General features: G+C 40.9%; 1 protein-coding gene across 5 annotated transcripts in view; it reads left to right on the plus strand.

Moving 5' to 3' along the window:
- Positions 1–14,786, plus strand: part of COL12A1 (collagen type XII alpha 1 chain) — a 132,991-nt gene that overhangs the window by 55,475 nt on the left and 62,730 nt on the right. For all 5 annotated transcript variants that reach the window (XM_063124939.1, XM_063124941.1, XM_063124940.1 and 2 more), the window contains 13 exons: positions 10–152; positions 1,359–1,488; positions 2,508–2,653; positions 2,922–3,051; positions 3,703–3,842; positions 4,568–4,697; positions 8,346–8,485; positions 9,769–9,901; positions 10,006–10,032; positions 11,027–11,169; positions 11,596–11,725; positions 13,576–13,715; positions 14,609–14,738. In XM_063124939.1, coding sequence (XP_062981009.1) covers positions 10–152; positions 1,359–1,488; positions 2,508–2,653; positions 2,922–3,051; positions 3,703–3,842; positions 4,568–4,697; positions 8,346–8,485; positions 9,769–9,901; positions 10,006–10,032; positions 11,027–11,169; positions 11,596–11,725; positions 13,576–13,715; positions 14,609–14,738 — 1,662 coding nt within the window. The remainder of the gene's footprint in view (positions 1–9; positions 153–1,358; positions 1,489–2,507; positions 2,654–2,921; positions 3,052–3,702; positions 3,843–4,567; positions 4,698–8,345; positions 8,486–9,768; positions 9,902–10,005; positions 10,033–11,026; positions 11,170–11,595; positions 11,726–13,575; positions 13,716–14,608; positions 14,739–14,786) is intronic.

Consider the following 14,786-nt stretch of genomic DNA (forward strand, 5'->3'; position numbering starts at 1 on the left):
CCATGACAGCGGATTTGGCCCTGCCACCCACCAATCTAGTTACTTCCCAGGTGACCCCGCGTTCCTTCAGAGTGTCTTGGACTCCACCTTCTGAGAGTGTTGATAGATACAGAGTTGAATATTATCCCGCCACTGGAGGCACACCACAGGAGGTCAGGGTTGGAGGCCCTCATTTATTTATTTTTACTTTTATGCTCATTTTGTATAGCTGAGCTTCATAAATTTTGGAACCAGTTTATAAAAGCAGGTTCATCACCCATTGACTGTAGTTCAGGTGTTGAATCCAATGTGTAAATCAGGTCTTTCAGATTAATTAGCAGACAGAACTTCCACATCAGCTCAAACACAACTGTACTATTCAAGTGAAACAAATCACATATCTGATTGAGACACATCAAGTAATGAACTGGTGTATATCAATCAACCCTTAGAGTCTAGGATACAGACAGAAATGCAACTGAGTTACATGGAGCATCCTATCTATATTTAGTTGTGTGTGATAGTTTAACCCTCCATCGACAGGTGGGGTCAAATGCATCCAACAGTAATGAAAAAGAAAATAATAAAACTATTGTGTTCAGCACTGCTAATAGCAGCAGTCTTAACAGCAATAGCTGGGGTGGTCGTTACTATACTTATGGGGTGGCTGAGGAGTATGTGCAAGTGTCCTGTCTTCTATTGTACAAATCTCTCTGGGAACCTGTAGTCTTCTCATTTTCCTGCACTTCATTTAAATCCTGGAGGAAGACATCATGAGGTAATTCCTACTATAGGGTGTTTTTTTCAGATCAGGAAGTGTAAGCATCCTGGGACGCTGCAGGGCAATGGAGAGATGTGTAATAGGAAGGGGGGACCAATACATAGCACCCTTAGTCACCTCATGGTGATTAGGTAAGCTAAAAAACACCTAAATAAATAAATAAAATAAAATACCCCCAAAATGAAACAGAAAAAAGGAAGCTTCTTTCATGGTGGAGTACAGAGTTTGGCACAGCACTAGCTCCATAACTTTACTGGAGCAGGACAAAACAGAGCTTTCAGGGAAGTTGTGGTATTATAAGCGTCTAATTTAGGTACAAGGTATATCCACAATCACCCCTCAGAAATTTAACATTTGGAAGATCCTGGAGAAGGTTCTGAATCTTGAAGAATGACAACTAGAGCTCAACATTTAAGTATTAATTTGGAAGACCTGCAACCAAAAGTTGGAGTCAAAATTTAATATCTAGTATAATCGCATCACTTTTTTCTTTTCTTTTTTTTAATAAGAAGGTACTTTTCTTCTAGTGAAGGTAAGGGCAGAGTTAACAATGATATTTATGTTCAATTACATCTACCATTCTTTGATTTTTATGCAGGTCTATGTAAGTCGTTCGGAGACTACTACAGTTCTGACTGGCCTCAATCCTGAAACAGAGTATGTTGTGAATGTATTTTCTGTGGTAGAAGGGACTAACAGTGAACCTTTGAAGGGCACCGAAACAACTTGTAAGTGAGAATTTCAATGTCATTTAATAATTATTAAAGACTTGCTGATAACATCCAAAGCAAATGTATAACAAAGGGTAGTGCTCAATGGTGTCCCAGCATGAGTGCAAATCATGTCCCGCTAGCATAAACCAATGTTTGTGCAATGTAATTAGTACAAAGGGCAAAAATAGTGATTAACTGCTGAAATATTTTATAGCAAATTTCCCCCTTTCCACATTACCCTAGTTATATTGTATAAATGTTGGTTTATGCTGAAGATAGTGCCTTGGATATGGAGTAGGGTGGGAGAAGCTCCAAATGTATAAAAGTTGTCATGTATTTTAAATCAATAATACAATTATTATTATTAATAATAATAATAATAATACCTCCATGAGCAAGAAAAGAGATGATGATGATAATCATCATCATCATCGTCTCCTAATAGTGTGTGCATTGTTTTAGTGAAAAACCATAGTATTCAGGGACTAAGAAGAGAAAGAGAATTTGGGTTTTTTAATATTCTGTGATATGAGCAGAATGATAAGAGACTCAGGGCTGATCTACACCAAGCAGGATATTGCACTATGAAAGTGGTATGAAAGCAGTATATAAGAAGCAGGAGCCACACTACTGCTTATAGCGGTATTGAAGTGCACTGACAACTGTTGGGGCCCATAGACACATACCATATACCACTTTCATACTGCTTTCATACTGCTTTCATAGTGCTATATCCTGCTTGATGTAGATCTGGCCAGGTGCCTGACATCTGTTCTTACAAACCCAGATAGATAGCAGAAACAGGAGCTTTATGTATGGGTGGTTGGTAGGCTGTGTTCACATTGGTTGGTCAGCAGTTGTATTTACAGAACAAAGAATAAAATACTTAAAAGCTTCCCTCTCCTCTGCTTCAAATGACCTATTCCCCATCCTGTTACAAAAAGCTGAAAGTTCAACTAGGCTTTAAGGGATGAAGAATGAAATAAGTGTATAGACGTGAACAGATGGAGTGAATAATATTTATGGTTTCACAGTACCCATCCCTTCGGTTAGAAACTTGAATGCTTATGACATCACCTCAACCTCGATGCGAGTGCGATGGGAACCTGTTGATGGAGCTACTGGCTATGTGTTGTTATATGACCCTGTCAATGCCACAATACCAGCAACAGAAAAAGAGGTAATAACTAATTTAAAGAGAGAGAGAGAGAGAGAGAGAGAAGGCACTTAGATTTGCTTCTATATACCTAAGGAGTGAAACTTTTTTTTTTCATAGAGGTTATTAAATGAAGCACATTGACTGGAGAAATATAAATGCAATGGCATTAGTCAGGAAGCTTTACATTCTAAGACATACAAACCATTTTTCAATATAATTGCTCATCCATTTTGTTTTTCTTTCTGCTTCTTTCCCTTAAACGTTCTTGTTTTTCATTTTCTTTTTACAGATGCGTGTTCGAGCATCAGTGAATGATGTAGAGCTGGTTGACCTAATTCCCAACACTGAATACACCTTAACAATTCATGCAAACTTTGGCGACCTCACTAGTGATCCACTCACCACTCAGGAAGTCACATGTAGGAATAATGTCATTCTCGTTTTACATTTTCCCCTTTTGTTTCAGTAACGGTGTGCCTTAGATATGATGTGTATAGCCTAAAATTTCTTACATAGTTATACCATTATTGGATTACTCACCATTAAAAGGAAACCCTACTGAAATATAAAATATTGTGATAGTGCCCATTCACTTTTGAACCTCAGCCACTGAAAGACAACCCCTCTCCAAATATGTTCTGAAAAATGCTCATATCATGAAATTTTCCAGTCTTGTACAGTCATGGATAGCACAAGATTACTAGAAACATTTCCCCCATCACCACAGATAATTGAAGGTAGTTTGAAAGAGGAATCATTGATCATGGGATTTACCCTTGGCTATTTTTGTCTATAGAAACAGGCTTTTGTGTTATTTCAAAGACTTGTAAAACTTGTTTGAAAGATGGCAGTGGCAGAAAACAAATACATACATAAAAATCTCTTAAAAACTACTATCTTCAAGATCAGTTCCTTGGAAGGCATTTTTTTACACATATGGTTCTTCCTTTAATTCATTTTTAACATAAACATAAATGCTACATAGTCCAGAAGTCTTTAAGATAGTATTCCTTCTTTTGCAGAATGACATTTACTGTAATATTCTTGCTGATATTGTTATTATTTCACAGTACCTTTAAGCGGAGCAAAAAGCCTAAGGATAAGAGATATTACTCACAGCAGCATGAGAGTCTATTGGGAACATGCCCCAGGAAATGTTCGTAAATACATATTGAGATACAAAGCTGCTGAAGAAGATGATATGAAAGAGGTAAGAGAATTTTAGAAAACATCCAAAAATAGCTGAAGTGGAATTTTAAAAAGCATGGTTGTGCTTCAAATTCAGCCCAATCCGAAATGAATCAGGTTGATTCGGACATATTTGGTAGATGTCCAAATTGAAGTATCACTCCTCTGTAGTGGACCAAATCCAAATCTGAACAGTCCTGAAGTCTCCAAAAATGGATACATTTCTCTTTAAGCTCTCTGTATTATGAAAACACCAGGGTAGGGAGAGGGAGTGTACTTTGGTGATTGGCAGCTCTAGCTTCTAATCACAGTGAATGGTTTGACCAGAGGTCTCCAAACCCAGTGCTTTGTGGGGAGATGTTGAAGAAGTATATTGCAAGACTCATCGGGTGTTCATTGTTCTTTGCTAGTTCTCTCTCCCAGGGATGGTCCCTGGAAAAACGGACAGTGTAGAAAGGGCCAATGCGTATAGGGTGAATAATGGGCCACAGCTAAAGCTGATTGGGGTGGGTGGGGGAAGTCCCACAAACATTCTTTAATTTGATAGTTTGGGAAAGTGCAAAAGTGTTCCTTGTGTTGGAAAGGATGATGGAAAATGTCTCCAGGTTAATACGTTAACATGCAATTAATGTGCAAATAAGTGCCATGATTGTCCTGAACAATCATGTAGGAAAGAAAAATGTGGGACTGCTGCTTCAAGAAGGAAAGTGGCACTTTAATAAACCTGGCTTCTTTGCTTATGTCTAGGTGGAAGTGGATAAATCTCAGACAAGCACAGTTCTCCCTGGGCTTATTTCAAAAACACTTTATAATATTGAGCTTGTTGCAGCATATGATGAAGGAATATCAGTGCCAGTAGCTGCAGATGCCACCACTTGTAAGTAAACTCAATTGCTTCATGATTTTTCTTACATTCCTATACAAATGTGTGCTTTACAGTGTGAAGGTTTGTAAATAGCACCTTGGGTTGAGCCGTGAAGATATTTCCATGAAGAGAAAGGGGAATCAGGTTAGCATTTCTGAATTGGGTCTTGGTTTTGTTTTTGTTTTTTTAAAAAAACTTTTCCTGAGGATCTTACGATCAGGCCAAAATGACAATACAGGAGATTCTGGTTGCCCTGCTAGTTAAGAGATGATTAAAGATATGCCAGTATTTTACCAATATAATACTTAGGCACCAGAGGCTTTTTTTAGGCACCAGAGGCTTCTTTTAGAAACAAGAGGCTTTTTTTAGGCACCAGAGGCTTCTGAGCAGCATAAGGAAAAGTAATTATTTACAACTTCTTAAAGTATGAACTGCAAGCTTGGCACACGATGCAACCAATGGTGCTACTTTAAAAGGAAATACACACGGGGGCAGGAAGGAGAGGAAGTGTGGGTGACAGCACCTTCCATAAAAATGTATATCAGCATAGGCCAGATCTGCACCAAGCAGGATCTGAGACTTTGAAAATGGTTTGAAAACTGTATATGGAGTGTGTCCTGGGCCCCAACAGTTGTCACTACTGTTACAGACCGTTTTAAAGCAGTAGCGTAGATTAGGGTGACCATATGAAAAGGAGGACAGGACTCCTGTATCTTTAACAGGAATGTAGAAAAGGGAATTGCAGCAGGTGTCAATTGAAGTGAGTGAAATTCCCTCTTCATCACAACAGTTAAAGCTACACTAGCTATAGTAGAGTGGCCAGATACAAAAGAGGGCAGGGCTTCTGCAGCTTTAACTGTTGTGATGAAGAGAGAATTTTACCCTCTTCAATTGACACCTGCTGAAATTCCCTTTTCTACATTCCTGTTAAAGATTCAGGAACCCTGTCCTCCTTTTCATATGGTCACCATAGCATAGATCCTGCCATAGTCCAAAAGATCCTCCTCCTTTAGTTGGTTTACCTCAAATCCAATGTCCTCATTGCTCCATGTAGAATAATGCACAACGAAAGAAAGTTAGCTTGACCTGATTGTGTTCCTGAATTTAATAACTTCTATGTCTCTTTTAGTGATATGGTTAATTAAAAGTATGGAAGGAATATGTGGCACATATACGATGAAAAGGTTGGAGACACCAACTATGATGAGAGAATTCACTAAGGAATTACTGCAAGTTAAAGAATCCAGTTCCAAAATTAAATCCACTCTTACTCACAAAAAATGTATTAATCTTGGGGTGGCTAATAAGGCGTCATTGAAACTGGTGGAGAGGAAAGGGTTAAATTTTTCCTCCCGATGGGCTGCAGTCCTAATGAAAATAACCCCCACCCCACCCCTGCTTGCGATTAGCTAAAAAAGCAAACAATCACTGATGCGTTTTGGCTCCTAGGTCAGCAAGAGCATTTATAGGACAATGCAGAAAAAGCAATTGAGTGAGCAAGTGGATTTCAGGCAAAGCAAATGGTCAGTAGGGTGTTCCCTCAGTGCAACATTTGGGAGCCATGGCTCTTCTCAGCAAAATAGAATTTTTCATCCTATGGAAGGAAGGAATTGCGGGGAAAGGACTGGAACTTTGGGGCTAATCGGGGAACGAGTACAATGTGCATTCCAAAGTAGCAATCTGGTTTAAACAACGTGTGAAGTTAATTCCTCCCTCTCTCTCCTTTTGGGTTTGAGAGCGAGCGAGAGCTGGGTATAAGATCAGAGACAGAGCCCAGGATTTTGGTGTTAGGATGTCTGGCTTCTGTCATAGTATTGACAAGTCTTTGTGGCCTTGGCAAGTGTTTCTGCTGTATTTTAAAACTGATTTTCAGCTGACATGAAATTGATTTAGGGTTGAATTATTACTTTTGGCTGTCTTTTGAATATTTAATAGCAAATACACATGCATGCTCTACTTATGTGAACAGTACAACATGCAAAGAAATGAATTGAACAATATGGCAGCAACAGCAGCTGTGAGCAGGAGTTTCTGGAAAATGGAAAGCCGCATTCAAACAAGTTGCTGCTCTTAGTATTGTGTGAGATTCTTTTTCCCACGGTACATGGCTCATACAAGCAGATGACTTGGGTGAACTGTTCAATGTGCAAAAGAGCCAACAACCTATGGGCTTATTTACATGTGACTAGGAGGAGGGTGGTTAGAGTAACTACAGAGTGGGGAGAGGTGTCAAAACCATGTCGTCTTCACCCAACTCATGACCAGGAAACACATGGTTTATTCACTGTTCCCTGCTCTGTGGTTACTCTGTTGTCCTCATGCTGCTGTGGCCCCATATCTCAGTGGCCACCATGGTGGGAATCAGGTGCACAATTTGCTGTAGCTGGCACACGTCAATCTCAGCTATCGAGAAAGTCTACACTGGCTAGAGTGTCATCTCTATGGTTGGTCTGATATTTTTGCAGAATGTCCTTTTCAAAACATGGGGAGCTCGACAGATGATATGGGAAGCCATCCCAGGCCCCCTTAACCCCACTGCAGGGGAAGGTTTACCCAGAATGATTTATTAGCAATCATTGTTGGGATTGTATTCCCTTCCCAATGCTAAATGTGGTTGCTTTGCGGTATGTGTGAACAGGCCCTATGAGTTGCATTAAGAGGCAGTAACTGTTCCAGATATCTGAGAACAGAAGAAGGTCCCTGATGGACCAAACCAAAAGCCTATCTAATCCAGCACCTGTTTCCTGCAGATACCTCTGGGAAGCCCACAAGCAGGAGAATGCACATGAGCAAGAAGTTCACTTGGGACCTCTACCATAAAAAACGCACACCTTTCACTCAGCTCCACAATGCTTATGGGATCCTTAATCCGCCTTCTGCTTTAGGAAGCATTAGAACTAGAGCAGTAGACACAGAGAATTATGGTCTTCAGCCTTGGCTGGGTGAGCTGTTCAACCATCAAGGATGGTTGAACAGCTACTTGACCTTGCTATGAGCAGATGCAGGCCATGGCAGTTCTACAGTAGTAAAATGAGCTATCATGAACTAGTTCTATGCTACTGCTTTATAATGGTATTGGGGTGCACTGATAACTGTTGGGGCACATTACACAGTCTATATTCCACTATCATAGTGCTATTACCTCCTTTTTAATTCCACATTATCCAAAATACACAACAGATGCCATTGTTTGTCCTATGAGGTATAAAATGTGCAAGAAGGATATGATGTTATCATGATGGGATTGTAATGATATGACTCAAAGTGTAGATTTGACTCTGCTCTAGAAAAATTGAAGACTTTGTCCTATGAACCTACGGCAGTGGTTTTCAACTGGTCTAGACTTGAGACCCACCTCAGACTCCCAACCTGCAATGTGGGGCCCACAATTGCCCAATATGGTGGCAACAGCTTTGCGGTGACCCATCTGGGTTGATCTCAGGACCCACTTTTGGGTCACAACCCACCAGTTGAAGACCATTGATTTCTGGCATGTAAATGACTCTATGCATTTCCCATGTGGTTGCATCCCCAAACAGAATGGGATGCATTCTGTTTTTGGGCTACAGAAGCATATTCCCTATATGTATGCTTCTAGTGATGTATTGTTATAAGCCTTTTTCTCTTCTGGGCCAATTTCTCTTTTCCTTCCCCTGACAGTACCTGTACCTGCACCACTCAATCTGAGAACTGATCAGGTCACCAAGACTTCTTTCAGAGCCACTTGGGACCATGGAGCACCTGATGTAACTCTCTATAGAGTAAGGTGGGGGCTTTACGGCTCACCTGATAAAGAGGAGGTAGGGATTTTTAGATTCTCAAAAAATGAATGCATCCAAAAAAACTTTTGTCTGCTTGAAATGTCAGTCCAATGTTTCCCAAACATTTGATATCTAGGGAACCAGTTTTTTTCTTGATTAAAACTAAGGGCACATGCTGCTCTTAGACTCAGAAAAATACACATACTGATGGGACGAAAATCCTCCTGGACCTGCGAGGGCAGTGGATGCCCCTGCGTCTGGCCCTCAGGTGCCTCAACAGACACATCCTGCAGATTTCCCCCCATTGTGCCTGCAGGACAAAGGGTGTGTAGGTCTGGGCGGAACTCACTTCTGTCCTGGCTTGCACGCCCCCTTTGTGCTTTTCCCTGCTGTGATAATAGCGGCCACTATTACTGCAGCCTGAGGAAATACGTAATTTCTTCCTCTAGTGGAGGGAGAAAGTAACACAGGTTCCCCAGCCTTGGTAGAACTGCATTTTTCTTCCCTTCCCTGTTGATGGGGCCCTTAAAGGCCCTATTAACATGGCCTTTAAGGTCCCAGTCGGCAGGGGGCACCATTAGAGTGGAGGGAGGAAATAAATGTTTCCCTCCCACCTCCATGTGCCAATCATGGCCTTAAAGGCCCTCTTAATCCAAGAGGGCCATTAGAGTGCTGGGGGGAATTGCGCACTTTCCGGAGGCCCCAGACAGTGCGCATTGCCACGCCCTTGGCCAGGCCAGCTCCCAGAACACAGCCGGCTGGGCAGCTCCAAGAACAAAGGCCAGGGCCCTCCAGTTAATGTTGCTTTCCCCATTTTTTCCCTTTGTCCAGTAAGTGAGAGTTCCGGGACCAAACTATGCTTTCTGAGCAATGGCCAAGGTTTCTGGGATTCCCTCTATGCCTGTGATATGCTCTGTCATGGAATCCGAGTTTGTCCTTACTACCTCCTTCAGGATGTTAGCCCTGCTCAAATGTTGGCAGAGACCAATGCTGCTTGGGGGTGGGTGGGAAGTGTGTGTGTGTGTGTGTGTGTGTGTGTGTGTGCTGTCTGCTCTGAGGGGCATAGAGTGATGAATGCATCCAAGAAGGCAGCTTTAATTTTTCAAGCACACTACAGCCCCTTCTCACAACAAACGATTGTATCTGGCACACAGTTTAGAAATCAATATTAGTGTTATTGACTGTAGATGGATTTGTGCATGTAAAAACCTTGCCAGATCTGCTTTAGCCTATTAAAAACATGGGTAATGGTTACATGTGTACTGTCAGTGGATAATTATGTTCCTTTCTTCCTCCTCCCTGCCTCCGCCTCATTTCCAAAGATGATTCTAAACGGTGATGAAAACACTTTAGTTTTTCATGATCTGACACCAGACACACTGTACGATGTCTCCGTTACTGCAGTCTATCCTGACGAATCGGAAAGTGATGAACTGATTGGCAGTGAGCGCACATGTAAGCGATTCTGAAAGGTTTCGATATATTAATTATCATTTGTAACAAGCAAAGGGAATGCTTTTCATGCACATCTGACCTGTTTGTGATTCTTCTTTTTTTAGTGCCTATGGCGCCTATAACAACACCAGGTAAGAGCTTGAATTCCTGAACAGCATTTTATATACCCAGCTGTAGTACAGAATATAAAAGCTAGACAAGCCAGGGTGCAGGGAAGCCTATGGGAATGTCTACACCACAAGGGTGTAGGGGGAGGATTACAGACTTACCGGCTTCTGTGATTCTTCCTGGATGTCTTGATGGCCGCACAATATCCCGGAAAGAAATTGTGGCCGCCATTTTTTAAAACGACAACAATGAGAGGAGTGCACTTGCACTCCACTGCAAAAAGTAAACAACCCCCCAACCCCCCAACCCCCCTCCCCAGCAGCTCCATGCCCTTTTCAAGTGTCCTGCTACTCGCGGGGATGATGGGACAACCCAGGAGCAGTGGGATATAGGCATTGCCCATTCAATACTCCTTGCTTCTTATTATATATATTCTGATTATGCTATCATTCTGCCCAAATTCTACAGTAGGGTGCATTTTCAATGTTCTTGTCAAGTTTCCAAATACATACATGCATTGTTATTCCAAGTTTTAATTATTTTTAAAAGCTTTAAAAAACCATTTTCTCAGTGGTGAACAGTAACATATATCACAATATATAATGGCTCCATTATACATTTATTGTTACAATTCTTTGGTCAGTAACCATTTTAAATTATGTGAATGGTTACTGTTAATAATGTGATTGTCAGTGTCAGTACTTTCTGCATTTAATTTCCTTCTGACATCATTGTTTACAACCCTGCTCCCCATGACTACCATATGTACTGCACTGAAACTTTTATCGTCTGGTATTTTTTGGTTTTAATTGTTGTGAATTGCTAAGAACGCTTCAGCTTTTGTGCAGTATGAAAATGTAATAAAATGAATAAATAAATGAACTCTTGATAACACTCCATGCATCTGATGAAGTGGGCGATCGTCAATAAACGTTTATGCCAGAATAAATTTGTTAGCTTTCAGGTGCCACAAGACTTTCTGTTTTTGTTTCAACTGTTTTAATAATTTCTTATCAGTGCCAAAGAGTGGCCCACGGAACCTTCAGGTATACAATGCAACCTCCAGTAGCTTGACTGTCAAATGGGATCCTGCCACTGGACGAGTGCAGCGGTACAGGATTGCTTATCGACCTGCAACTGGTGATGGTGTTGAACAAACGGTAACTAACTCTGAAAGATTAGAACAATTATCTCAGGAAAACATGTACTCCCAAACAAATACCTGTTGTTGTTTTAAAAAATGCATTTGTAAGATCCATTCATCACAGCATTGTAAATTTCCCCATTCTAGTAGTTCTAATAATAATAATAATAATAATAATAATAATAATAATAATCCACTGAAGGAACGTCAAAATACTTACATTGACTAACAGCACAATGTCTACTCAGAAGTAAGTCCCAGAGCATTTAATATTTACTCCTAGGTAAGTATGTGTAGGATTGTGACTGCACTAGGTAGACTATATTGTTTGGTCTAGAACTGGAAAACACAAATATACAGGGTAATATGATGTATTATTTCAGCATCTCTAGAATTTAGCTCCCTGCTCCTTCAGTTGACATCATGTTGCATTGTATTCCAGACCACAGTAGGAGGAAGGCAGAACAGTGTTGTACTCCAGAAGCTACAGCCTGATACACCTTATAGTGTTACAGTTTCATCCATATATGCAGATGGTGAAGGAGGACAGATGACAGGCAGGGGCAAAACCAGTAAGTAAAACGTTGAGTGTTTTTCTCATTTGTGAAGTTATGAAAGAATAATGTGAAATCGCTTACGAAGTCAGCGGGTTTTGGGTTTCCTGTGCTGAAGTCCCTACAGACGTTCCTTTCTTTTTCTCCATTCCCAATTTTTCGAAAAAGAAGGAAACTTGCCTTAAGAGTGAAAAGTAATTATTTGTTTCCATTTCACTTCCTTTTAAGTCTCTCTGTGTGTGTGTGTGAGAGAGGGAGAGGGACAGGGAGGGACGGGTGGGTCAGGGAAACTTGTCCTGACTTTTCCACTATTTGCTTTATTGCATGACCAACGCACAATTCTTACTCAGCTGTTGTGGGGCATCCAGATTTCTTTTCCCAAGCCAAGTCTTCTTGTATGTGGCCCCATAACAGAGAAAAAACTAAAATATTTTGTTATTGGGAAGGTGCTGTTTTCCCTAAGCAAGCATACCCTTTTCAGTTCAGAGTGATGGCAAACACTTCTATGAGCCTTTTGCCTTTTCCTCTCTCCTCTTCATTTACATTTAGCTCATTCAAAGCTCTGTGCGTCCCCTCTCTAGTGCTGGAATGCATAACTTCCATAAAAAAAATACAAATGGTGGGAAGCTGCCTTATAACTGAGTTAGAACATTAGTCTGCTTGGCCCAGTATTGTTGACACTGACTGCCGGTGTCTCTCCAGGGTTTCAGGCAGAATTCCTCCTTAGCCCTTCCTGGAGATGCCCAGGATAAAACCAGGGACCTTCTGTATGCAAAGGAAGTGCTCTACCTCTAGCCGCTCCCTAAATAAGCTATTGTCCTAGGAACAAGATTACTACTCTGAAAGTGATAAAAATAAATTCTGTTTTAGTTCATTTTCTGGAAATCTTGTTTGTTTCAGACTGGTCTCTTTTGGATCCTTATCATTATACATATAGACATTAAATCATGGAGTGTCATTTGTCGTACTTGGATCGGGTGTATATTCAGCAAAAACTATGCTCTGGTTTAATTATACCACAAGTGTCTTTTGCAATTCTCAAACATGTGTTTTCTATGAGAGAGGAACATTCAGAATTAAATGTGACATACCTGACATTGTTGAGTAGAATGAGAGAGTTTACTTTCATTAATAAAAGTGCTCGCCATAGTTACCTAGAACAGTATTAACAGTGTCTTAATGGTGGTAGGGAGGTGGGCAGGCACACTTGCGCAAAGAGATGAAAACAATAATTGAGGATTTTGTGTAATAATGGCAAATATACTGTAGAAAGTAGGGAAGGATATTTATTCGTTTCATTTTCATCCTGCCTTTCGGCTACAGAGACAGAGCACCTATTTAGCCTGACAATCACCATTCCCTATACCCACTTGTCAGTGGGGGGCAGCTTAATCCCACCCCTTGACGCTGAAGGCATGAGACAGGTGGGAGCTTCATTAAGTCATGAGCAGCTTCACGGGCTGAACATAAAGGTGGGAGAAGCATCTTTGCTTCCCCTTTCCTAAACGTGATAGGTGAAATACGTAGCATGTAGCTGACCCTATCTTTCTTTTTTACTCATAAGCAAGTGCATGGGAACCCAACTTGATTGGGACCAGTGCATGTAGGTAGGTGAGGTTTGAACCTTCTCTGCCCAGCTACTTGTTTCTGAAATTCTCCCCCCACCCCACACACACACCTCTGCAAAAGCCTTCATTGATGCCAATATAGGCTTCCTTTCTTTTTTAGCCTCCATGTGTAGGGAGGTAATTTCTGCACACTATGTATTTGAGTTATCCTGTTGTTTGACCCTAGTGAGTACAGTCACTTTGTATAACAGGGAATAATGGTTCACAACAAGAGCCCTGACAGTGCTGTCTGTATTTCAGAACCTCTCAACACCGTAAGAAATCTCAGAGTTTATGATCCAACCACCAGCACGCTGAATGTTCGATGGGATCATGCTGAAGGGAATCCACGTCAGTATAAATTGATTTATGCACCAGTGACAGGAGGTGCAGAAGAACAGGTAATCATTTTTTTTGATATCCTTATACGTCATACCTTTTCAGAACCTGCTCCTGGTTTTGCTAGGATGCTGCTGCTTGGGACGTCACTTAGAGCTAATCTGTCCCTTCCGAAAAAGCACATAGTGCGCTCTTCTTGGGACTGTATGCTTGGGAACACAGGTGAAGGATTCATGTGTTTGAATGTTGCTCTCCAGGCTAGCCGAAGGTACTGTGGATAGGATGACCACTTGATCTGGATGGAAGGGTATGACAGTCTTGAATGGGGTTGTCCTCCCCCTGAAGGACCAGGTTCATAGCTTGGCGATTCACCTAGACTTAGCACTATCTATGGAAGCACAGGTGGAATCAGCACTTATTTCAGATTAGTTTCTCTTTGATTTAAGTGCTACAAGTTTAAAATTTGTCTGAAGGGTTTTAGTTTTGTTGACCGCTGTGTTACTTACTTTTAAATGGCTTGTATTTTTAAATAATTGCATTCTGTTGTTAAGTAATCCCTCTTAAGTAATTGTATTCTGCTATAATTTGTTTATTTGATTATTTGGATTTAAATTGTATGATTTCCCTCCTCAATATTTCACAATGTTAGCTGCCTTGGGAGGACTTTGTCCTTAAAGCAGCATGCAAATAGGTATACAAACAAATGAATGAATGAATGAATAGGCATGTGAAAGGGAAGGCTAGGGGTGGCTCCTTCTCATCAATGTGGTGGTTTTCCCTGACAAGGAAAGGTTTTGCAAAAGTGGGATGCAAACTTGCAGTATGCTGAAATGGTATAGGACGGTTGTGCCATGTTCTTTACTGAATTTGAAGAATATGGTGCAAAATGTTCTAAAAACGTCATTCAATCACCACATCACATTTCCCCCTTTACCTTTTTTTAAAAAATCAACAGGCAACAGTTCCAGGGAACACAAATTATGCTGTCCTAAGGAATCTACAACCCGACACACAATATAAAGTAACCGTGATTCCTTCTTACCCGGAAGGCGATGGAGGCCGGAAGTCTGATAATGGGAAAACCTGTAAGTAAAACTTGGAGGGTATTTTTTCCTCCTTCATAAAATGCTGGA

The sequence above is a fragment of the Elgaria multicarinata genome, chromosome 4 (genome assembly GCF_023053635.1).
Source record: "Elgaria multicarinata webbii isolate HBS135686 ecotype San Diego chromosome 4, rElgMul1.1.pri, whole genome shotgun sequence".
NCBI classification, from domain to species: Eukaryota; Metazoa; Chordata; class Lepidosauria; order Squamata; family Anguidae; genus Elgaria; species Elgaria multicarinata.